The sequence below is a fragment of the Polyodon spathula genome, chromosome 20 (assembly GCF_017654505.1).
Source record: "Polyodon spathula isolate WHYD16114869_AA chromosome 20, ASM1765450v1, whole genome shotgun sequence".
Classification (NCBI taxonomy): domain Eukaryota; kingdom Metazoa; phylum Chordata; class Actinopteri; order Acipenseriformes; family Polyodontidae; genus Polyodon; species Polyodon spathula.
In genome coordinates, this window is record NC_054553.1 from 16,333,846 (window position 1) to 16,360,400 (window position 26,555).

Sequence of the window (26,555 nt, forward strand, 5' to 3'; positions counted from 1 at the left end):
TTATTGCTTTTCATTGTCTGTTGTATCTAGTTTTTCTAGGTAATGTTTCTTTGTAGTACTTCTTACTTTGTATATCCTAATCTTCTCATACAGGTTGAATTCATTTCACATACAGTACATGTTCGTTCACTTCCCTCCGTCTTCTCAGATTTGCTTGGGTGTCCCTGGCATGCTGCCCCTGAGTCCCACCCCACTCTGCTCATTGTTTCAATGCAGCTTTCATGTTCTTATTTAATAGAGGAGGAGCGATATGCCTTTGTCAACTGGATAAACAAGGCATTGGAGAATGATCCAGATTGCAAGCATGTCCTTCCCATGAACCCCAACACCAATTCCATGTTTAAAGCTGTTGGTGATGGCATTGTGTTGTGGTGAGAATAAAAACATTTAAATCTATATTTCTGTATTTCTTAAATCGTTAAAAGTTATCTAAAATGCATTTTCTTTGGTCTCATTAGCTCTATTCCCGTTATTATGGCCCCCTTGTTGTTTGTATGTATGTAATCTATCTTGTTATATGCTGTAATATGTGTATTATGTGTATTAACGCTATCCTTCCTTTTTTTGTTGTGCTCCAGTAAAATGGTCAACCTCTCTGTGGCAGACACGATTGATGAAAGAGCAATCAACAAGAAGAAGCTGACACCATTCACAATTCAGGTGAAACACAGTTAGGGAGGGAGGTTGGGGTAATGGCGGTACAATAGGTGGATATCTTTAGTTTATGCTAATGCTGGTGTCATTAACATTAACTGTTGCTATTAATAAGCTTTTGAGATCAAGGTGTTTGAGTGTTTTACATGTTCTACAAATCAAACATGAAGTTTGTTTCCATTTGGTCTCAATGTAAAAAAACAATTGAAACATGCTGGAGCGAAGCAGACTCGTAGCAGCAATGCGCTCCTCTTTCTCCCGTAGGAGAATCTGAACCTGGCCCTGAACTCTGCCTCTGCGATTGGCTGCCATGTGGTGAATATCGGAGCCCTGGACTTGCGTGAAGGAAAGCCTCACCTAGTGCTGGGCCTGCTATGGCAGATCATCAAGATTGGCCTATTTGCAGACATTGAGCTCAGCAGGAACGAAGGTGTGTTAACTGGAGTGCTCGGGGAGCCGTCTACCTCAATACACACTCAGATTCACAAAGCTCTTTTTAAATAAAGCCAAATATTTGAAAACACAGGGGAGAGCACCTACAAGTAACAATATCAGTCTGTTTATTATTTCAAAATAGCGCTAACTTGGTACTATGGTGAGTGGATTGTGAGCACTGGAGATTAGCAAGGAAGGTCAAGCTGCAAGGTCTGTCTGAAATCACAGTTATCGGCACCACCCAGGAGAAATAGAGAGCTGAACTGGGATTCCATTGAGGTTGAATGATAAATGTGTTCTCTCCTTCTGTCCCCCAGCATTGTTCTACTGGCCTAACCTAGCGATATCCATAGATGATATGTACATCTAAATTTAGTATTGTTCTAGATCACAGTACATTAAAGCTAATCTCTAACATGTATTGCTTTCAGATTCCCATTTCTCCACTGTCTCTGCTTTTCTGTGTGCACTGTATGTTGTCCCTGGGCCAGTTCATGTTTTGCCCCTGTTTGATAAAAGGATACTTACCATCTACTTGTTTTTGTATGAGTTTAAACCCTTTTTTGTTCTCCATCGCTCTCTTGTTTCTGCTGATATCATTATTTACCAGGCTTACCTGCTGGTGCCCCTTTTCAACCACTGCCTCTAAAAGCCTGTATGTCTGTGGCAAGGCAGTTGGAAAAATTTAAATGTATTGAGATTTTCCATTTGCTACACACAATGGTTGCAGTTACATATCCTTAATGTCTTCTCTAAAGCATTATTTACTTTGTTTTTCTGAAAATAATGAGCTTTTGATAAATATTCGTTATTATTTATTTAACCAGTATAGTACTCATTAAGCCCAAAGCCTTGTTTACAAGGGTGTCCAGACATAAAAGCACAAGCAAGTCAGTCAATCAGCAGCTCAGCAGCAGAACAGCGAATCTAAAAGCATTACGAAAAACACAACTGTGGAGTACACGAATATGAGAACAGCATCACTAGTGCTTAATCTCTCAGAGCTGTCAAATGAACATTCAGAACAGCATCATCAGTGCTTAATCTATCAGAAATATTCAAGGATATGGCCAAATTAGGAACACTGTAACTGATATTAGATTTTACTAAAACTTACCTCAAGTATGATGGATATGAACCATTCAGAATTGTGAACACAAGGCCGTATCAGGGAGCAAAGTCTTTGCTGTGCTAATGTGAACCATCCCAAACGAATGTACGTCAAACCACTGATTAGAAGGGAAAGCAAGCCCCTAGCCGGTCGTGTGTGTGTGTGTGTGTGTTTTCCAGCCCCTGGCCAATCCTGTGCAGTGAATGGTGGGTGTGTGTGTGTGTGTTCGTGTATTCTCAAGCACCTGGCCAGTCCTGTGCAGTGATGGTGTGTATGTTATCAAGCCCCTGGCCAGTCCCGTGCAGTGGTGGCATGTGTGTTGTCAAGCCTCTGGCCAGTCCTGTGTAGTGATGGTGTGTCTGTGTGTGTCCTCAGCTCTGGTGGCCCTGCTCCGAGATGGGGAAAGTCTGGAGGATCTGCTCAAGCTGTCCCCTGAAGAGCTGCTCCTGAGATGGGCCAACTACCACCTGGAGAGTGCAGGCTGGCACAAGATTAACAACCTCAGCTCAGACATCAAGGTAAGCATGCGTACCCCCAGCCCTCTGTCCAGGAGCAGTGCAGCGTCACAATAAAAAAACAATAATACTTTGTGCCAGAAAATTTTTGTGTCTAACCAAGGGATAAGCTCCTATACAGCCTGATTTAAGCCTAAAGAATTGTAAAGTAAACTGTTGAACAGATTAGGCTAGAAAGCGGTACGCCTGGAAGGCATTAATACATTTCAAAGCATCAGTAGATGGCCCCTGGTTCAGATGTTCAGAGCATTACACTGTATCAATACAAAGAGTGAAGTATGACCATATACTTGCCAACTGCTGAATCATTAGTAACAATGAAACTGCCCTGGTTGGCAATGGTGCAATGAGTCTGATGGGGTCCTTTTGTGAGCCTTAATGCTTTGTAATAGGCAGTGTTGCGTGATGCAATGCCGTTTGGGATTAGGACCTTGCCAGTGTGATGATATTAAAATCTCTAACATCTTGCACAGTTAAGACGCTCGTGTTTCAATGTTGCCAGTTGTCTCCCAGCCTCCATCATGTCGCGCCTGCACTTGCCCAGTTTCATTTGTTATTTTTATTTTTTTTCATTCTCCACAGCTACATTGCAAAGTGGTCATCTGACTTTCTAAGCACTGTGAGGGTCCATAGCATCTCTGATTTGTTTTAATGCATAGTCCTTCAAGGATGCACGGTGCTTTCCTGTTAACGATGTACTTTCACAGGGTCTATTCATAGCAGACCTCTTCCACCCCAATGCCGCATTTTAATTTGATAATGCCCTGGGGCTGCAGATGTGTAGTTTATAAATACCATTAGTATGATTGTTTTGAACATTTATGCTAAATAAACAGGAACACTGAGAGCCAGGCAGAGCAACCGGCATGATCGACTTCCGCAAGGGAGCAATTACTTCTAATCCAGAAAACGCTGTGTGTTGCGTCTGGTACCCTGTCTTCACACACTGGGAATTGAATGGATTAGTATCCAGAGTGAGCATGCTGTAATATATTTCACATGCTATGGGTTGCTTTGTATTTTTATTCATAGTGACCTGGATTTTGGCTATCTGGTATTTTTAGATTTGTTTCCTCTCCCTTTTTTCATAATTCTTTTGCTGTAATTCTGAAGTGAACAGAAATGGCTATAGTTAGGAGGGGTCTCCTTGTTGACCAGGATACTCATTGAGTACAAGTGCACTCTTTGTGTGATCCCATGAACATGAGGTCATTATTTCGATTTAAAAACGCTTGCTGTTGATAAAGCAGTAAGTGAGACATGTGAATGTTCTCTATTAATGCCCTAGCTTCTCATTACTGAAGTTCTAAATATACACTTTGTTTTTTAAATAACACATTTTGACAGTTGTAGGCTTTGTGAAATAATTTTACTGGCTGTCCTCAAAGCTCGTCTCGTAATTATCCATGTGCATTTTCTGCAAGGTCATTTTCCCCCAGCTGTTCTGTGCTGATCTCTATACTGTATAAAATGTTTAACACTACATTCCTCCTTCTCTGTGTTTTCTTCTGTTCTTTTAAAACACTTGCTTTGGATCCATACTGGTATTTCTGATTGGGTGTCTAACCTTATATTGCACACCAGCTGACTGACTTCAGTAACTCTGTGAAGGTACACAGATTTATATACTTACATACGTGCTGTTGTCATTGTTTCTTTACATTTTCAACACCATATAATCCTTTTGTCTAAGGTAAAGAGAAGGTAATTTGAATGTTAGTTCATATATCGTACTGTAAGCCTTCTGCAAACCAGGAGTATTTAAAATAAGAAATGTTTGTCACATTAACAATGGAAAGCTAAGTCTGTCATGTTGAAACTTAATTGTTTAGTCTGTTTGCATTGCCTTGCTCTCACAGGAGTTAAATGTGTTTGCATTGTCTTGCATTCCAGTTCAGTTCAAAGAACTTAATAACCTTGATAAATGCATTTTTGGTAGCAGTGGAATAGAACCATTTAATGAAACCTCAGTTTTCCCTGTGTGAAAGTCTGTATTTGTGTTGGCAAAACCCCAGTTTGCATGTGTTTTGCTTCCTATTCAGAGTATTGTGACTAAGCCATTATATCAGTATTTTTTTTTTCCTCCTTGTAGGATTCAAAGGCCTATTTCCACCTCCTGAATCAGATTGCACCTAAAGGAACTAAAGAGGATGAGGCTCGCATTGACATCAACATGTCCGGCTTTAATGTAAGTCAATATTATGTAAGCAATAAGACACAACATGTTGTTGGTTGTGCTAAAATAACCGCACACCCAGTTTTATTTTTTCCAAAATATATTACTAAGCTAGGAAAAATAGTTCCAATAAATGTAATAGTTCCAATGAATTTAATAGATAAACAATTACAGTGCCGAGAAAAGGTTTATGAACCCCAATGATAATTATGGAAATTCCATAGCTTTACCATGATCGCCTTATTGAATCAAAACCAGTCTACTTAAATATCAAATAGGGTTTATATTAACTAATCCCATGTCTTTTGAAACAAAATGAGTAATTAAGATTCAGGGAATGTGAAAAAGTAAGTGAACCCCTGGTTTTATCAGCTCAATTAAGGGGATAATTGGAATCAGGTGTTTAAATAATTAGGTAGATCTTCAGGGGTGAGATTGGGAGGCGCCACCCTATATAAAGATCAGAAACTTTGTGAGTTTGGTCTTCACTGTACAGGTATGTGGAAACATGTCATGCCATGATGAAAAGAAATCTCTGAGGACCTCAGAAAAACAGTTATTGATACTCTTAGTCTAGAAAGTGTTACAAATCCATTTCTAAAGATTTGGGGCTCCACCAATCCTCTGTCAGACAGATTTTACAAATGGAGAAAGTTCAAGACCACAGTCACTCTACCCAGGAGCGGTCATCTTACCAAAATCACTCTAAGAACAAACCGAAAAATCATCAAGGAAGTCAAAAAGAACCCCAGAGAATCATCCAAGGATCTGCAGGCCACTCTCGCCTTGGCTAATATGAGTGTTCATGACTCTGCTGTCAGAAAAAGACTGAACAAGAATGGTGTTCATGGAAGGATAGCCAGGAGGAAACCACTGCTTTCTGAAAAGAACATAGCTGCCTGTCTGAAGTTCGCCAAAGAGCACATAGATGATCAACAAGACTTTTGGAACAATGTTCTCTGGACAGACTAGTCGAAGGTAGAACTTTTTGGCCTCAAAGAAAAAACGCTATACTTGGCGAAAACCAAATATAGTGTTCGAACAGAAGAACCTCATCGCAACCGTCAAGCATGGTGGTAGGAGTGTGATGGTTTGGGGCTGCTTTGCTGCCTCAGGACCTTGACAGTTTGCCATCATTGACACAACCATGAATTCTGCATTGTATCGAAGAATCTAGTGGAGAATGTCAGGCCACCCGTCCGTGAGCTGAAGCTGAACCGAAAGTGGGTCATGCAGCAAGACAAAGATCCTAAACATTCAAGCAGATCTACAAAAGAATGGCTGCAGAAGAAGAAATTCTGCATTTTTTAGAATGGCCTAGTCAAATTACATACCTAAACACCATTGAAATGTTGTGGCAGGACCTGAAGCGAGCTGTCCATGCAAGGAAGCCCTCAAGTGTCACCGAGTTGAAGCAGTTCCTTAAGGAGGAATGGGCCAAAATTCCTCAAAACCGATGAAGAGACTGACCAACAGTTGCAGGAAACGCTTAGTTGAAGTCATTGCTGCTCAAGGATGTGCCACCAGTTACTGAATCTAAAGGTTCACATACTTTTTCACACATGGCTATTGAATGCTGAATCATTTGTGGATAAATAAATGTTGAAAAAGTATCATGTTTTTGTGTGATTTGTTTAATCAGGTTATCTGTATCTATTATTAGGACTTAGATTAAGATCTAATAACATTTTAGGTTTGAAATGTGTGAAAATCCTAAGGGGTTCACAGACTTTCTAGGCACTGTACTTTTAATAATAAATTTAAAAAAATTCAAATGTAATAAATTATCAGAATATTTTCAGTATTTGTCTCAGTAAGTTGACTGTACCAGTGAATGTACAGTTTTCTAAATTAAATGGCTGGTTACACAGTTGCACTGTTTGGCGAGTAGGGGAGTTTGTTATTGCCTTTTGTTTACGAGTTGACAACGGTACTTAATTTAAGCCTGTTTGGGATACAGCAGGGTGATGTTGTGACTTGTCTTTTTCTTCAAACTGACCTTTTTTTTCCAAGTTATTGCTGTCGGTTCATTACCGAACTGTTGAGGTCTAAATCCTCCAGGAATGTGTGGACATTGGAGTCACCAAACAAGTTAAAATTTACGTGGAGGAAGTCTGACATGGTATTATTATTGTTTTTATTGGGGCAAAAAATGGCGGCCATTTTTTTTTTTTTTTTTAACGTTCTTAAACGCTTGGCGCAGTAATATCTGTTTGTAAAAAGTCTGCTGCTGGGACTTGTTTTGACCTGCAGATTATTCAACCTGCTTTTCCTAATGGAGAAAATATACTTTGGATATTTTAAGATTTCCTTAGCATCACTTTGTCAATTTGTAATACCTGCCTTCACTTTAAGTGGATGAAGATCCAGGGTTGGGGTGTAATCCAACCTGAATGAGAATAATTGAGAAAACTGCAAGCCTACCTGCTGTTCTGAGCTGGCTGTGTTTCTGTAACGCATTTATCTGCACAGAACTGCTATACTGTGTCCCTTCTGATTTTTGTTGTTTATTTCTTAAATGGTTTAAATGTGCTACACTGTGTTTCAATGATAATGAGCCGTGGAGGTGTTCAACACACAAACTGACAAACCCCACTTTGTGAAACCTTGCGTGCCAGTGCTTTAGATGCACTGTTCTGAAACCCATGTAGTGATCTTGGGAATTTGGAGGGCAGGAATGTATTACAGTGAGTTAGCAGGTCCTCACTCTGACAAGGTACCATTATCCTTCACTTCTGTGCTTGTTGTGTAATCCACTAGATTGCATGTCATTCAATACTGGCATGAACTAAAACAGTTGCATTCTTTGCTGCATAGTGCTTTTAGCAGTTATCGGTATCAATCTAAAATAATTGGAAGTTCCAGTAATGCAGTAAAATCTTTAGTATTTAATTTTTATGTACACTATTTCTGGCACCATGCCCCCCCCCCCATTAAACTATTCTAAACTATTGTAATGCATTCAGCCATTTACTTAAAAACAATGAGCTGACCTCTAATGTTAAATGCATGGTGATGAAGGCTAGGGAATTCTGGGTTAACAACTCTATTTATTGCATTTCTATGCACTTTTTTTATACAGAAGTATCACAAATCTGTTAGTATCCTCTCATCAGTATCCAAAATATTAGAAAGTTCAGTTTATACTCGATTAGAACGTTATTTAATAGTTAAAAAAATATTATACAAGTTTCAGTCAGGATTCAGAGGTGGATTTTCTACAGAATCCTGTCTTCTTCATCTTACAGATTATATTAGATCTGAAATTGACAAAGGTAACTACAGGCATGGCACTTAACTTACAAAAGGCTTTTGACACTATTGGTCAGAACATTTTGTGAGAAACTAGAAGCCATGGGTGTAGGGTCGATTTGTGGTTCAAATCATATCTTAGTAACAGGAATAGTACGGCAGTAGCATTGAATCAACGTTTTTTTTTTTTTATTGTGGAGTACAACAGTGAAGTATTTTAGGCCCTTTGTTCTCATGTTACATTCATGACGTGCCAATAAGTGTTAAATGCAAGCTTCTACTTTGCTTCTAAATGCTTATGATAGTGCTATATTAGTATCAGGTAAAGATCCACAAGAAATTGGTAAAATTTAAGCTCTGAATTAGAATCATGTAGTCAGTGGCTATAGACAGTAAACTATCATTGTATTTGGAAAAGTGAAGCTATCCTTTTAGCTCTATGAGAAAGAAAACACACTGAACTTTGCCATGTCATGCAATATTGTATCTGTAGAAAGAAAAAACTCTAAGTATTTTGGCGTTTTCCTGGATGAAACAATGTCAGGCGATTCTATGGCACATGAAATTATAAAGAAAAGTAACACTCCTTTAAAATGTTTGTATAGGCAAGCTGTTGTGTGTGTGTTTTTTTATTTATTTTTTAATGGAATCATTTTAAAAATGGGCTGTCAAGCTTTATTTCGGTGCCATTTTGACTACTCTTGTTTGTAAAATCAGTTCTATACTGCACAGGGAGCCAGTGTAAAGAGGCCAAAACTGGGGTAATATGTTCACTTTCCATGGTTTTAGTCAGAATTCTAGCGACGGTATTCTGAACAAGCTGCAAGTGGGATACCACACGTTTTGGCTCACTAGAAAAAAATGCATTACAGTAATCTGCAAAACTATGCAGTATTTAGATATGCTATCCTTCAAAAATAGATCCAACGTATATGCTACTCTTATTACCATGAACAGGAGAAGGATGACCTGAAGAGGGCGGAGTTCCTGCTGCAGCAGGCGGACAGACTGGGCTGCAGACAGTTCGTCACCCCAGCCGATGTGGTCAGTGGGAACCCGAAGCTAAACCTGGCATTTGTTGCTAACCTGTTTAACAAGTACCCAGCCCTGACCAAGCCAGAGAACCAAGATATTGACTGGAAACTACTGGAAGGTAAGTCTGTGGCTTGAAAAGAAATGGAGAGAGATTGTTAACCATTTAAGGACCATATATTTTTCAGCAAGTTTTTTTTTGGCTGTATTTGACTCTTCCTATAAAATATTACTAAAAATCAGTTTTTACAGTAGCATCTTGGAATTGGTGTCCTTTTTTTCAGAGCACTGGGGAACAAACTTTGCTCCCCCACATATAATTTTTTTTTTTTTTTTAAACATTATTTTATTATCCTGTACTCTACTTTGAGATACATATATACAGGCATGTTATTCTGACCTGAGGGACCTTATAATACTTCTTGAAAAGTTTTGTTGAAAAATATTGATGTTTGGGCAAATTACAATTCATTGTTTCACCCGAGTGATGATATAATAAATGATATAATAAATGTTTAGTCCTCAGGGTCTTTATAAGCAATAATGGACACTATTCTTGATATTTTTTTTATTTGTTTCTTAAAATGTTTATAAATAAAAGTTCCTGAAAACAAACATACCTTTATAAATTTAGTTCATGAAAATTATCTGTTTATACCACTTGTTTTTTTAAATGTATAAATGTTGTGTGTGTGTGTGTGTGTGTGTGTGTGTGTGTGTAGTGTGTGTGTGTGTGTGTGATTGTGTGTGTGTGTGTGTGTGTGTATGTATATATATATATTATATATATTATATATATATCATTATATATATGTATGTATATATATATATATCATGTATGGTACATACAAAGTGTATATATATTATATATATATATATATATATATATATATATATATATATATATATATATATATATATATATATATAGTGCCTTGCAAAAGTATTCAGACCCCTGACCAATTCTCTCATATTACTGAATTACAAATGGTACATTGAAATTTCGTTCTGTTTGATATTTTATTTTTAAACACCGAAACTCAGAATCAATTATTGTAAGGTGACATTGGTTTTATGTTGGGAAATATTTTTAAGAAAAATAAAAAACTGAAATATCTTGCTTGCATAAGTATTCAACCCCTGTGCTGTGGAAGCTCCCAGTTTGCACCGATGAAAGAAATTGCCCTAACGAGGACACAATTACCTTACCATTGGCCTCCACCTGTGAACCATTAAAGTTGCTGTCACATTTTCTGGATAAAAACCCCACTGTTGAAGGATCATTGGTAAGGCTGTGAATCTGAAGGAAAATGAAGACCAAAGAGCATTCTACAGAAGTTAGAGATAAAGTAATACAAATGCATAGATTAGGGAAAGGGTACAAAATAATATCCAAGTGTTTGGATATCCCAGTGAGCACAGTTGGATCAATAATCAGGAAGTGGAAGCTGCATCACACCACCCAGGCACTGCCAAGAAAAGGCCGTCCCTCAAAACTCAGCGCTCAAACAAGAAGGAGACTTGTGAGAGAAGCCACAGAGAGGCCAACAATCACTTTGAAGGAGCTACAGAGTTCAGTGGCTGGGAGTGGAGTAATGGTGCACCAGTCAACCATATCAAGAGCTCTGCATAACACTGGCCTGTATGGGAGGGTGGCAAGAAAGAAGCCGTTACTCAAAAAGTACCATCTGAAAGCATGTCTGGAGTTTGCCAGAAAGCATGAGTGACCCAGCTGCGATGTGGGAAAAGGTTTTGTGGTCAGATGAGACCAAGATAGAGCTTTTTGGCCAAAACTCAAAGCGCTGTGTGTGGCACAAACCTAACACTGCTCATGCCTCAAGACACACCATCCCTACAGTGAAGTATGGTAATGGCAGCATCATGCTGTGGGGATGCTTCTCATCAGTAGGGACTGGGCATCTTGTTACATTTGAAGGAATAATGGATGGAGCAAAATACAGGAAAATACTGCAAGAGAATCTGCTTCAGTCTTCTAAAAAACTGAAGGTTGGGAGGAAATTCACCTTTCAGCAGGACAATGATCCCAAGCACAAGGCCAAAGCAAGGCCAAATGTCCTACAGTGGCCCAGTCAAAGTCCTGATTTCAATCCCATTGAGAATCTGTGGCACTATTTGAAAATTGCGGTCCACAAGCGTCGTCCAGCCAACCTGAACAACCTGGAGCAAATCTGCCAAGAAGAATGGGCCAAAATCACTCCGACACTGTGTGCAAAGCTGGTACATACTTACCCCAAAAGACTTAAAGCTGTTATTGCAGTTAAAGGTGGCTCTACCAAATATTAATGTGTGGGGGTTGAATACTTATGCAAGCAAGATATTTCAGTTTTTTATTTTTCTTAAAAATATTTCCCAACATAAAACCAATGTCACCTTACAATAATTGATTCTGAGTTTCGGTGTTTAAAAATAAAATATCAAACAGAGCGAAATTTCAATGTACCATTTGTAATTCAGTAATATGAGCAAATTGGTCAGGGGTCTGAATACTTTTGCAAGGCACTATATATATTACTGAACAAAAATATAAACCAAGCTGGAATAAAAGATCCCAGAAATTTTCCATACGCACAAAAACGCTTATTTCTCTCAAATTTGTTTCATGCCTGTTAGTGAACATTTCTCCTTTGCTAAGATATTCCATCCACCTGACAGGTGTGGCATATCAAGAAGCTGATTTAAACAGCATGATCATTACACAGGTGCACCTTGTGCTGGGGACAGTAAGGCCACTCTAAAATGTGCAGTTTTGTCACACAACACAATGCCAAAGATGTCTCAAGTTTTGAGGGAGCGTGGAATTGGCATGCTGACTGCAGGAATGTTCACCAGAGCTGTTGCCAGAGAACTGAATGTTCATTTCTCTACCATTAGCCGCCTCCACGTCATTTTTGAGAATTTGGCAGTACGTCCAACCGCCCTCACAACCGCAGACCACGTGTAACCACGCCAGCCCATGGCCTTCACATGCAGCTTCTTCACCTGTGGAATCGTCTGAGACCAGCCACTCGGACAGCTGATGAAACTGTGGGTTTGCACAACCGAAGAATCTCTGCACAAACTCTCAGAAACCGTCTCAGGGAAGCTCATCTGCGTGCTCGTTGTCCTCACCAGGGTCTTGAACCGACTTCAGTGCTCACCTTCGATGGCCACTGGCACGCTGGAGAAGTATGCTCTTCACGGGTGAATCCTGGTTTCAACTGTACCGGGAAGATGGTAGACAGTGTGTATGGCGTCATGTGGGCGAGTGGTTTGCTGATGTCAATGTTGTGAACAGAGTGCCCCGTGGTGGCAGTGGGGTTATGGTATAGGCAGGCATAAGCTACGGACAACGAACACAATTGCATTTTACCGATGGCAATTTGAATGCACAGCGATACTGTGATGAGATCCTGAGGCCCATTGTCGTGCCATTCATCCGCCGCCATTACCTCATGTTTCAGCATGATAATGCACGGCCCCATGTCGCAAGGATCTGTACACAAGTCCTGGAAGCTGAAAATGTCCCAGTTCTTCCATGGCCTGCATACTCACCAGACATGTCACCCATTGAGCACGTTTGGGATGCTCTGGATCGACATGTACGGCAGTGTGTTCCAGTTCCCGCCAATATCCAGCAACTTCGCACAGCCATTGAAAAGGAGTGGGACAACATTCTACAGGCCACAGTCAACAGCCTGATCTACTGTATGCGAAGGAGATGTGTTGGGCTGCATTACATACTGACTGGTTTTCTGATCCACGCCTGACCTTTTTTTTTTTTTTTTTTTTTTTTTAAGGTATCTGTGACCAACAGATGCATGTCTGTATTCCCAGTCATGTAAAATCCATAGATTAGGGCTTAATGAATTTATTTCAATGGACTGATTTCCTTATACGAACTGTAACTCAGTAAAATCTTTGAAATTGTTGCATGTTGCCTTTATATTTTTATTCAGTGTGTATGTATTTATATTAACACATGTTCTAATATAATTAGAAGTCAAGTACATCAGATTTTCAGTGTGTTTGTGTTTTTTTTTTTTTTTTAAAACAAGTTCCTGTGATGTTTTCTTTCTGTGTGCTGCTGTAAACTTTCTCAACCATGATATGTAAGCAATATATACTCTAATCACCACACCCCAGGTGGTTGAAGCACCTGGCTTCGCCTTGTGCCTTGCTACACGCCTGAGGCGTGGTAATATTACAGTATATCTCACACCCTGAAGTGCCTTTTTGCGCTTATAAAACTACTAAATTGAAAATAAAAGTAAATAATTAAAGTATTTTTTATTCAATAGCCTTTTACCTAAAACTGAGCTAAAAAAAAAATAGTTCCCCAAAAAAAGGGGATTTATAGATGTTGAATTGAACATCCATTAAAAGTGCAGTTTTTCTTTGATTCATTATACTGCTTGTAATTCTTGGTTTGTTCATTACATTTTAAAATAAAATATTACTGGCCGTATTCATTATGGCACAGCACAAATGTTTGCCTTATAAATCACGCAGACCCTTCCTCACAAGACCTGCAACAGTATCAGGTGACAGTGCTATTTTTTACATACATACATACTTTAATTTGGCGCCGTCCTCTTATTAAAGACGCTCTTGTATTGACACTGCAGTCATATATCAGCTTTATAATCGAGGCTGCCCTCGAATAAACGCATCTATCAATAAAGAAACATTAAGGTATTTTTTTCACCACCTACTAAAAAAAAACACACAGTAAACAAATAAACGCGCAATACTAACTGTACATGTAACGCCCCCGAAGATCTAGCACACAAATTACAAGCTAATGTACACAGACATAGTAAGCACATTTGATTTATGGTAGTATAGTTCTGAAAGAAAATGCAAGATAAACTACGCACAGAACAGCAGTCCTTCTGAAGCTCTTATAGGTGGTTTTGTTGTTTTGTTTTTAGTTCAGTTGTAATTCCTGTACTAGGTCTTGTACAAATAAAAACAATGTACTTACTGTATATGAGAAGATTTAGTTTTGGTTTCTCTTGCAGATAAATTAGAAAAAAGCAAGTTACAGTGAGAAAAAAAGTAACCGAGTAGGATATATTGTAGTTTTTACAGAACTCAAACTGATATTCTGATGTCATTTTTGGTGCAGAAAAACAACAACATAACACTCTTGGCTTTAACTGTCGCACCAGCATTGACCCGACCCTTCAAAACCAATACACACTCCTGATTCGCTGGTACAGTACTACCCTGACCTTCCAACTCCCATCTAATAGGCTCTCTGTAACTGTCACCGATAAATGTACTGCAGTCAAATCAGGTTAGTCACACATGCTGCTACATACAGGTAGGCTACCATATTACAGAATATCAACCGCGATACTTCTAAAATGTCATAAATCATGTAATAAAATATTGCAGCATTTGAAAGTCGTAGTATTATTAATAAAGTCCGCCCCCCTTAGGCACCGCAGTAATTTTGTTCAATTTAAAATAAACTCAGCGGTGCCAAATTTAAGTAATTGTGTGTGTGTGTGTGTGTGTATGTGTCTGTGTGTGTGTAAATTGAAGTAATACTGTGTGTGTGTGATATATATATATATATATATATATATATATATATATATATATATATATATATATATATATATATATATATATATATATATATAATAAAATGTTGTCATTTCTTATCTAGGTTAGTGAGGTATCCATACCAGATTTGTGCCACTGCTTCACAGTGGCGAGAAAGATGTTATTTGCATTGCCTAGTTCATCATGCAGTGTATAGCTGGACAACGAAGAACGGACAGACCGGGAGCAACGGCAACAAAACATCCATTTTACCACAAGTCTCTCTTAAGAGTGACCCAAATCTTTTAAAAAGTTGTATGTTTAAGGTATTTTTCAAAAACTGTTTATTTTCAGAATGGGATAGGAAAACGCTGTAGTTCAGGGTTAAGGAGCGGAGAGTGATCAGAACAGCAAGCTTTGAATTGATTTTATATTTACTTTAGTTTTTTTTTTTTTTTTCCCACTGCTTAATTTAATCATTAGTGTCCGATTTCAGACTCAATACAATGTCTAACGTACACATTGGTTTCCCAAAAGGTCAATGTTTACATGAATCTTGTTAGTCATATTCATTGCGATTTCATTTCAATATGTCTGCTGTTTGGTGTTATTTTTTCAAAATTCTAGTGACGTATGGATATCTACCAATGATTTGCCGCTGAAAAGTGCCGACCCATGGTAATAAGCTGTAATATCAACACCCACATGTTACCTGTTTTGAACAATCATTTAAAATACCCATTTTATAAGTGTAAACAAGGGGTATTAGAAAGTATGGTGACCAATAAGTCAAAGAAATGAAGCCCCTGTATTTATCGTGTTTACCCGATCACGGGCCCAGTATGATCGTGTTACACCATCACAGTCCTTAAAGGGCTTTAAGACCGTCTTTGTTTTTGTGACACAGAAAGGCTGCTTTGCAGCTCAAACACTGTTGGTAAGCATGGCTATGAGGATATTGTATTAGAGCAGTATGCATTTTGAGTTGTATTAATTGGAACCCACGGTAAACTTGTATGATAAATCAAGCTTGCTTTTGCTATCGTATATTAGGGAAGCTTCAATCAGAAAATAATTGCACACATGTTAATGCTGTGTTCAACGGAAATATTCAGTGTGCGAATGTAATGGAGCTGATGCGGGGCGTGAACTGGCGAACCCACACACCGCAAACGAGCTTCTAAACCACAATGCAAGAGAGCCAAGATCATCTGCATTCATGGTTTTAGAGCTTTTAACCTTATCTCACCGACATGACACAGAATCCGTAATGCAGTGTGTCACACGGCATAGCCTGTTAGAGTAATGCAGTTATGTCAATAACTATGTATTATGTAACAATAATTATGTCAATACAACAACTGTGAAAATAACTCCCAAACTGTGTTTTTTATTTTTTTTTTTATTTTTTTATTAATTCATTTTTTTATTAAATCAAAACAATAATACATGTCCTAACAGCTGAAGTTGATGTTATGGCTCCACCTAGAGGCTCTTGGTTATATTGCATGTACGTAGGTTCATTTCAAACATGAGAAATCTGTCCTGTTCTCTACAGCTTTAAAAATTGATGTCTGATAACATTTATTAAGTCTTCTTATATCCTTTCTAAGTAATGGAGGACATGAGCAAGATTATTATACAATCCCTGAGGAACCCATAGCAGTATAGCTTTATTGATGTGCAGGCGCAGAGTACAGATAGTAATACAGCTGATAAGCTGATAGAAATGAATCCAGGAGATACCTTGTTTCTGACCTTTTTCAAGTCCATTCTTCACCTAAAAAACAAGAGACAAGTGACTGTGCAACACCTGACCATGTGTCTGTGTAACCTATTTGGGAGATGGAAGTTGATTCTCAGATTTCTGTAAATCGTTATCACTCAGTGTTTAAGTGAAAATGAATGCAAATGTATTTGTATTAATTTATTAATGATGTTGTTGTTGTTGTTGTTGTTGTTGTTGTCAGGATTTTTATTATTATGCTTCCAGGCCAGATTATTTTTTGTCTGTGTGAAACGCTATTAGCTAAACATAAGCCACTTGAAAGAAAAAATATAATAGACGGTACCCTTTAAACAAGAAGACAATCAAAACTATAAAATGTATAATACATGAGCTGTACAAGTCACACAAATACAGTTTGTTTAAAAATAAGAATATAATTATGTTTATGACTGAACTGTGGTAAAACCATGGAACTATACCCATAACTGTACACATACTGACACACGCACTGTAAGTATTAGAAAAATGACACATCTCGGGCTGTACAGAAATGTTCTGTAAACCAGATATTTATTCATTTTTAACACTGTTCCAGTTGAACAGAAGCCACTTGAAATAATAAAATGTATAATACGTGAGCTGTACAAGTCACACGAATACAGTTTGTTTAAAAATCAGAATAAAATTATTTTTACGACTGAACTGTGGTAAAACAACAATCACAAATCCTTAATCTTTGTAAGCGTATCTTTCATTCAACTAATCATTTTAGGTAACGTAAAGTATAGACAGAACTCTCCAGAATCGCTGAGCAGCTTTTCTGCCTCAGGTTTCTTTACTGCCCCAAGGAACCCCACCAATACTTTAAGTTGTGCACTTATTTACTTTGTCATACTTTGTGGTGTGTAAGGGCTTCCGCAGCTGTGGCACCAAGGTTATATATACTGGACGTGCTGGCGTGAAGGGGGCAGTCCAGAGAATCGAATATGTACTTCACTAGACACCGTATCTATGCAGGCAGCTAGCTGAAATACATTAAAGCTCAGGGTTAATAGTAAATACTGACCTCCGGTTTGGACACTCGGAACATCTTCTATGCAAAGGTGCCTGTGCTGCTACGGAACCCCAGCCTCAGTCCCAGCACACAAACCGCTGGCGAGTCTGAATTGTTTGAGTTGAATTATTCAAAAGAGCCAGAAAGACGGTCAAGGAATAAAACCCATAAAAGGGATACTTCAGTCGTGCAGTGTGTTGTTTGATAAGATATACCTTAGCCCACAACGCCTCGGTAACGTTACAGAATTGGTGGCGGTGTTGGAGAATTTAGTTTCAAGATTTGCGAACCCTAATAAATTTTTTTTTTTTTAAAAGTCTACTCGTTTTAAACCTAAATGGCGAGTTGTTTCGAGTAAATTGCGCAGCAGGAAGGTAGCGATGGAAATGAAACCTAGACAAACCAGCAAGAGCTGCCAGAATCTCTATTACAAATCTGAACAAGACATGCAACAGCAACATGTTGCAGATGGAAGGGGTTTAATGGCTGCCACGCTAGATTTAAGATGGGGAGCTCAAGCTGAATCGTTCTCCCAGCCTATGCTTGCGGATTTGCATATCAAAGCAGAGTTGCCACTGGCTTTTTAAAGGGGACGGCAGTGAATGTTTCTCACAGTGGATAAGGAGGCTGGAAGTGAGCTGTGCTGCTTTAGGAGTGAATTCTGATGTGCTAGCAAGACTCTTACCATCTTGTTTAAGTGAACCTGTATTTGGTTATTGGTACAGTTTGCCTACAAGTGTTAAAAGTAATTGAGGAATCAAAGAAGAGGTTACAGACTGTGTTTAATCAAGATCAGTACTTGCAGATGTTTCGTGTGTGCTTATCTACTAGGCAGAGGAAACGGGGAATCACCAGAAGTTTATGCAGCGGATATTGCCAGGCTAGTTCGCCAAGCTTTCCCTGCTGTATGCTGTAGCTCAGCAGGATGAAATATTTAGACGTTTTATTGCAGGACTTGATTCTATCTTGTGCTTTAAAGTTCAAGAATTCAGAGTTGAAACTAATGAGGAAGCACTGCATGTTGTAAACCACTGAGAGAGCACAGCAAATGGCAACTCTGACATCAGCCTCAGTGGATCTTACTCCATCTCTTTCATTTAACCCTCCTACAACCACCACTGTGACCTCACCCACTACTGTTTGTGTGCGGGGTGTACATGATGCTTCAGATACTTCAAAAGTGGTTAAAGAAATTCAAAGGCTTTCTGACCAGGTGGCTCTGCTCCAAACAGAAGTGGAAAGGATTGGCTGTCAGACTCAGACAAAATCAACTGTTAGACGCCATGGTAATCAAACTGTAGATAACATGGAAGATGGAGGTGATGCTTCCAACTATCCAACAGCGAAGACAGAGAGACATCTTTTAGGAGGCGTGATAGATCTATTTCACCACACTTTCATGGAGATTCTAAGCCACTGGTCTCTTGCTTACTCACCCCCACGGGGAAACTACTGAAGACTGAGGAGACGGGCCCCTCCTCGGCTGCGGGACCTGCGGTGGCCACAGGCATTGCTACGGATGCTTATGTAAACCCAATTAAAGCTTTTACTTCTACTACACCTGAAGAGCTGGGACCCATTGAATATTTTCCCACACCACATGTATGGGTGTGAATAGAGGGAAGAGAAGCAAGAGCATTACCTGACACTGGATCACATATCGCTCTAATTAATGAATTGTTTAGACAACAGATACCCTCACTCTGTAACAGAGCGTTGCAAAAGACTTACATACTTGCCCAGTCAGTTACTGGAGATCAGCTTGATGTCCTTGGATTAATCAGTTTGTCTGTCCGCCTAGGAAGTGCATCTGATTACGCATGATTTTTATGTTGTTTGTAATATGAGAAGCAACCATCCTGTGATCCTTGGATGGGATTTCATTCTACGCTATAGATGTGCTATCAATGCTCAGGCAGGTCGACTATAAATTCAGAATGAGATTGTATCTCTCCAGCAGAATATCCAGCTCATACCTGTTTGCTGCAACATCACTGTAAATTCTTCAATTGTAATACCTGCATTAACCGAGCTTGTATCCACTGCCCAGGTGCAGCCTACAGATCCTTATGGCCTAATTCCAAACCTGTATAAGGGCGTCCTTGAACCATCTGCAAATCTACCTGAAGGTGTTCTGATTGCTAGAACAATATCTTATGTGGATCAGGGTCTAACTGTAGTGCGTGTGCTTAACCCCAACCAGGATGATGTGCAACTACAACCTCGCACACCTGTGGGACAGTTTTATCCCTTGAATGGCACTGAGTATACTATACCAGAAAGGACAGTAAATAACATTGATCAACTGAGTGAATCAGAAGTACAGCCACCTGTTGGACCTGACCAGCTGCTGCAAGTGAAGTACTAACTTCACGAATTGAAAGATATATTCAGCTTTCGGAAAGGGGATTATGGGAGAACTGATGCGGTGAAGCATACCATCCGTACCAAAGATGTACCACCCGTGCGTCAGAGGGCTTATAGAGTAGCACTAGCCATGCGCATGGAAATAAGAACTCAAGTAGAACAGCTTCAAGCTGATGATGTGATTGAGCTGAGCAGCAGCCCATGGGCTTTTCCTGTGGTCATGGTTAGAAAGAAGGACAGTAGTTTCCGTTTTTATATAGGAAAACTCAATGCTATTACTATAAGGGATTCTCACCCATTGCCCAGGATCAACGACTGGTTTGATGGTCTAGCTGGAGCTAGTTTGTTTAGTACAATGGATTTATCTTGTGGCTATTGGCAAGTCCAGATGGAAGATTTTGACAAGGAGAAGATTGCGTTCACTACTGGGGAAGGTCTTTACCAATTCAAAGGGATGCCCATGGGGCTGTGCAATGCACCCCCCACATTTCAGCGGTTAATGGAGCTAGTGCTCCAAGGGCTTCACTGGAAGAAACATGTTGTGTATCCAGATAACATCATTGTCTTCGGTAAGGACTTCCATGATCATTTAGCCAACTTATGTGAAGTCTTCAGCCATCTTAGACAAGCCAGTCTGAAACTGCGACCTGACAAATGTCACTTGTTCCAGCAGTCAGTCACTTACCAAGGCTGAAAAGAGATGGTCAACTTACGATCGTGAATTATGGGCTATTGTATGGGTTGTACGCCATTTTAAACACTACCTACGGGGCAGCCTGTTTTGAAATCATTACTGACCACAAACCGCTCATTGGCTTGACCAAGACACCTATCGAGAATGACATCACAGGTAGACGTGATAGATGGGCCTTAGAGCTGGACCTATTTGAGTGGAGGATACAGCACCGTCAAGGAGAGAGCCAATGCAATGCAGATTCGTTGTCCAGAAGACCGCCAGATACAGCTTCCACGGTTCTTGACATCTCCCCCATAACTGCATGTGTCTCCAAGACTGAAGGTACCCCTGGACCCACCTCCAGGGGACAAAAAACAGTGGAAGTTGGCTCCATTTCAATGCTAGAGGAGTGGAATTTGGAGGAACACCAATGGGATGAAACTGATATTGGCTTGATTTTGCAATGGAAACTCAAAGTATTGCACCCCTTACAAGATGATGCAGCATAAAGCTAGTGCTTTAAAATGACTATGGGAATTATATCCAGTCCTAGTAGTTCACAATCGTATATTGTACCTCCAAAGACAAGGAAGGCTGGTAAGGGCACCATACTGCAAGCAGTTATTTCCACAAGCCTGAGAGCAAAGATGCTCCAATACCTACATGGCCATCCCACAGTTGGACACCTAGGAGTTCATCGCACCTTAAGCAGAGCTCAAGATGTGTGCTACTGGCCAGGGATAAGGGACATTGTACAATGCTGCCAAACATGCTTACCCTGTCAAGATATGGCCAAGCCGAACCTACACGAGGGCTCCCATGTAGAGTATCAGAACAACCCAGCCTTTTCAGATGATTGCAGCTGATTTTACAGAGTTACCTCTCTCTACAAAAGGAAATAGATATGTGCTTGTTATACAAGACTGTTTAAAAAAGTTTGTTAATTTGTATGCTTTGCCTAATCATAAAGCTGTCACAGTTGCTCACTGTCTGTTTGAAAAATACATACATGAACATGGTCTACCAGAAACCATCCATAAAGACCAGGGCCGCCAGTTTGAGTCTGATGTTTTCCAACAACTGTGCCAGTTAATGCATATCAAAAAGTCCAGGACCTCATCATATAATCCACAGGGAGATGGTATGGTGGAAAGATTTAACAGAACCCTGAAGGACCAACTGGCTAAGAAGTTGATTGAGAGTGGAATGGAAAGGGACGAACATCTGAGCTCGGAGAAGATTGACAGCTGCCTACAGAGAGTCTGCAAGGGAAATGACTGAAAGCCAAAAGAAGCAGGAGATCTATGACCTAAAATGCAGGTCAGGAATTCAAACCTGGTGATCTTGCTTGGGTTTCAGATCTGGCCCATAGACGAGACAAACTTGCACCCAGATGGGGTGGCCCATTTCGGGTCATTAAGCAGATGCATAGCCAGGACCATGACTTCAGTGTTCTATATGAAATTGAGGACCCCACCTGCTGCCGGACATCACCCTGGATCCTGCACCACAACTGTCTCAAAAAGCACCTGGGTGATGCAAAGACACCGTCAACAAGTTCCACGCCCACCCAGTGACGGGTCTGAGATAACACCCCCCCCCCACCACCACCACCACCACCACTTCTCTTTGTTCCCCAGAGCTAATACTTTGAGGGACAGCACTGGATTATCTTTGTCTTTTGCAGGTTCCCCTGATGTTGCAGGCCAACGGCTTGGCAGTCCGCAGAGACCGCACCCCCATGCTGGCAACAGAATTGAAAGTCCCAGACTATTCTCTGCTGATAAGATGGCAGGAACTGTAATTTGCAGAGTTCTGATGTGCTGACGCGAAGGCGGCAGTCCAGAGAATCGAATGTGTACTTTACTAGACAGCGTATCTATGCGGGCAGCTAGCTAAAATACATTAAAGCTCAAGGTTAATAAATACTGACCTCTGGTTTGGACACTCAGATCATCTGCGCAAAGGTGGCTGTGCTGTTACGGAACCCCAGTACACTCTAACCTCTGGTGAGTCTGTTTTGAGTTGAATTATTCAAGAGAGCCAGAAAGACAGCCAAGGAATAAAACCCATGAAAGGGATACTTCAGTCATGCAGTGTGTTATTTGACAAGATGTACCTTAGCCTACAACACCTCGGTAACGCTACACTTAAAATAACCTTGTGGACATGCAGGCATATACAGAACTGTACACATACTGATACACACTGTATGTATTAGAAACAAATTACTGTGATCTCGTGCTGTACAGAAATGTTCTTTAAACCTGAGATGGTTTTTGTCTTATTGAAACGCTATTAGCTAAACAAAAGCCACTCGGGGGGGGGGGGGGGGGGGGGGGGGAATACAGCACCCTTTAAACAATCGAAACAATAAGACAATCGAAACAGTAATAGACAATCGAAACAGTAAAATGTGTAACACATGAGTTCTGCAAGTCACATGAATACAGTTTGTTTAAAAATCAGAATAAAATTATTTTTATGACTGAAATGTAAAATACAATTGTAACGATGATGTATCGCATGGGTTATTCACAGAGAATCCCCCCCCCCCCCCCCCCCCCCCCCCCCCCCCCAAAAAAAAAAAAAAAACGGACATGACTTCTTTGTATAAATGGAACTGCATGAAAAGCTTTTCTGCCTAATGTTTCTACTTAAAATAACCTCATGGAACTGTACACATACTGACATACACTCACGGTAAGTAGGGTTGCCACCTTTTCCACAGACCAAATGCGGACATATTTCTCAGTCAGCCTAGCTCTATCAAAACTGCAGCTGTAATACAGTTTAACACAATACCACTAGATCTCAGTACAAATGAATAGTAATGCAGTTTACACAGTATTGTGGTCTTTATATTTTTCTAGCAGTTGAACTTGCAAGCCAGAGAAATATTAGTTTTATTACGGTAGATTAGAGGCTAATTTTACCATTGACAAGTAGCTGTGGTGAGGAGTAACGCTGTAGTAAATCAATGCAATTTCTGAAGTGACGAACTTGTCTACAGTGTGTTGGAGGAGGTTTTTATGTTTTTTTTACAAATTATTTCTGAGCCTGAAAAGGCTGTTTTTAAATATTAACACATGTTATTAATAGACGTTATAAACTACGTCACAATTGGTTGTGTGTCGGTAAAAAGAGATAGAATGAGTCAAAATGTACTCAAATTTGATTTGGGTTTTTCAGTGTTACTCATGGCTACCGCTTAATATGCAATGTTTATACATACAAGCACGGATATATGTGGTTTAATTACTATTATATATTGTAAGTAACTTATATTTTACTGTAAAGGTTACGTATTTAATCACATGCTGATCGATGTAATGTAAAGATTTATTTAAATGCCCGACACAGTAGAATGTACAGATCAGTGCTAAACAGGGCTCAAATTTGCGAGCTGTGGTCACCAGGGGCAAACAAAATTGGTCTCTGTGATCAAATATCAATTTGCACTCGCCATTGATGACTCTGGGAGTGGGTAGGTCAGGTACAAAATAAGTTAGTTATGTTAGTTTCACATTATTTCCCCCCACCCCCCACCCCCAAATATTATTAAGCACTATGTTTTTTTCTAAAACGTTTAGCTCAATATTTCATGGTTGGTTTGCTCTGAATTCCATGTGTGGTTAGACCCTGGCTTCGGTTCAGTATCCAAGCGCTGCAGTAAACAGCAAGTAAGAAAAATATTATTAATAATTTACACTAGGTGTGTTTACCATTTAAATGGTCCTGGTTTGTCAACTGTTTATTTTTAACTAACCTACATGTTAAACTGTCAAACTCCTTGTTTTTTTTTTTTTGTTTTTAAAAACATATCTCAGTGCGTGTTCGTTGTGTAGATGTCAGTAGACTCTAACTTACTGTATTTAGTACTACCTCTTAAAATGTATTAGGGAAAGTAATATAATTTTGACATCTGGTAGCCAACGTGTTATTGCTAATCATGTTGCTTGTTCAGTTTTCATTGTGTTCATAAAGTTTATTAAGCACGTCTCTCAAATTTCTCACATTTATTTCCCTACTGTTTGTTTTATAAGTCTGGTGATTGACTTGTAAACAATTTTTATAAAGCATTTAACTGAAGTAATTTCTTAAAACCCACAACTAATTTGGTATTATATACTATTCCTGGTAAACGTTATATAAAAGCAGTTGTGTGTGTATGGATTCAGGATACTACTTTTATATTGGGCTATTAACTTTAGCTCTTTCTTAAACCTACTTCAGCACTGATTAAATACTGTCCCTAGTAAACGTTATAGTGAAGTAGCTCAGTGTATTGTGCATGAATGATTTTTACACATAGTAGTTTTGAAATACTCACTATTTATATAAAGTGTTTATGTTTTATTTAATGTAGGTTTATTTAATGTGTGTTGATATAAATGGTTTTGTTGTGGATTGAATATAATTAGAAGTTTTGTATGTTTAAATGTAATGCAATAGGTTTATATAGTATGGTTAAGTTGTGGTCTCCAGTAATTGAAGAATACAGAAACTGTTAGTTGAGTGCTTTATTTATAGTAATTAAATGTCTCTTATTGTAGATATAATTTTTAATAACTTAAATTAAAACTTTGAACTTTTTTATCGTCCTATCACTCCCTTTTTTCTCAAGTGTTGAGTAGCTCACTGTTTCAGCCATAATCTTATACCTGTTGCACCTTATCTTTTTACTTGTAGTATCCTGGGATTCTGTGTGGTGACAGTACTGCATCTCCATCCAAGCCCCACCCCTTGTTTGTTGTATTTTTCACATACCTCTTCATAAGAACATAAGAACATAAGAAAGTTTACAAACGAGAGGAAGCCATTCGGCCCATCTTGCTCGTTTGGTTATTAGTAGCTTATTGATCCCAGAATCTCATCAAGCAGCTTCTTGAAGGATCCCAGGGTGTCAGCTTCAACAACATTACTGCGGAGTTGTTTCCAGACCCTCACAATTCTCTGTGTAAAAAAGTGCCTACTGTTTTCTGTTCTGAATGCCCCTTTGTCTAATCTCCATTTGTGACCCCTGGTCCTTGTTTCTTTTTTCAGGTCGAAAAATTCCCTTGGGTAGACGTTGTCAATACCTTTTAGAATTTTGAATGCTTGAATTAGGTCGCCACGTAGTCTTCTTTGTTCAAGACAACAGATTCAATTCTTTTAGCCTTTCTGCATATGACATGCCTTTTAAGCCCGGAATAATTCTGGTCGCTCTTCTTTGCAGACTTTCTAGAGCAGCAATATCTTTTTTATAGCGAGGTGACCAGAACTGCACACAATATTCAAGATGAGGTCTTACTAGTGCATTGTACAGTTTTAATATTACTTCTCTTGATTTAAATTCAACACTTTTCACAATGTATCCGAGCATCTTGTTGGCCTTTTTTTATAGCTTCCCCACAGACATTTCTGAGTCAACAAAAACTCCTAGGTCTTTTTCATAGATTCCTTCTCCAATTTCAGTATCTCCCATATGATATTTATAATGTACATTTTTATTTCCTGCGTGCAGTACCTTACACTTTTCTCTATTAAATGTCATTTGCCATGTGTCTGCCCAGTTTTTAATCTTGTCTAGATCATTTTGAATGACCTTTGCTGCTGCAACAGTGTTTGCCACTCCTCTTATTTTTGTCGTCCGCAAATTTGACAAGTTTGCTTACTATACGAGAATCTAAATCATTAATGTAGATTAGGAATAGCAAAGGACCTAACACTGATCCCTGTGGTACATAGTCGTGCATAGTGATAAATCCTCTCCTGATCACTCATTGTATCACCAAACTCCTCAATAATGCGATCCAAGTCATTATTTTATTACTATAACATCTCAAAAACCTCTGCAAATGTCTGTAATATTTTTTGAGCGCTGGATGTGGAAGCAACTATCTCCTTTGTTTTATCTCTGTGGTCCATGGGGCTATCTATATTGCTCAGATACGCCCCTTTTTTTTTGGCTTCATTCAGCTCCTTTTGGCCATTGAAAGGTTTTCTCTGATTTTTCCAG

General features: G+C 39.2%; 1 protein-coding gene across 5 annotated transcripts in view; it reads left to right on the forward strand.

The window, feature by feature from the left end:
• Nucleotides 1-26,555, forward strand: part of LOC121295490 (plastin-3) — a 513,951-nt gene that overhangs the window by 476,786 nt on the left and 10,610 nt on the right. For all 5 annotated transcript variants that reach the window (XM_041220156.1, XM_041220157.1, XM_041220158.1 and 2 more), the window contains 6 exons: nt 239-371; nt 579-660; nt 919-1,084; nt 2,576-2,718; nt 4,808-4,903; nt 9,101-9,296. In XM_041220156.1, the coding sequence (XP_041076090.1) occupies nt 239-371; nt 579-660; nt 919-1,084; nt 2,576-2,718; nt 4,808-4,903; nt 9,101-9,296 (816 nt within the window). The remainder of the gene's footprint in view (nt 1-238; nt 372-578; nt 661-918; nt 1,085-2,575; nt 2,719-4,807; nt 4,904-9,100; nt 9,297-26,555) is intronic.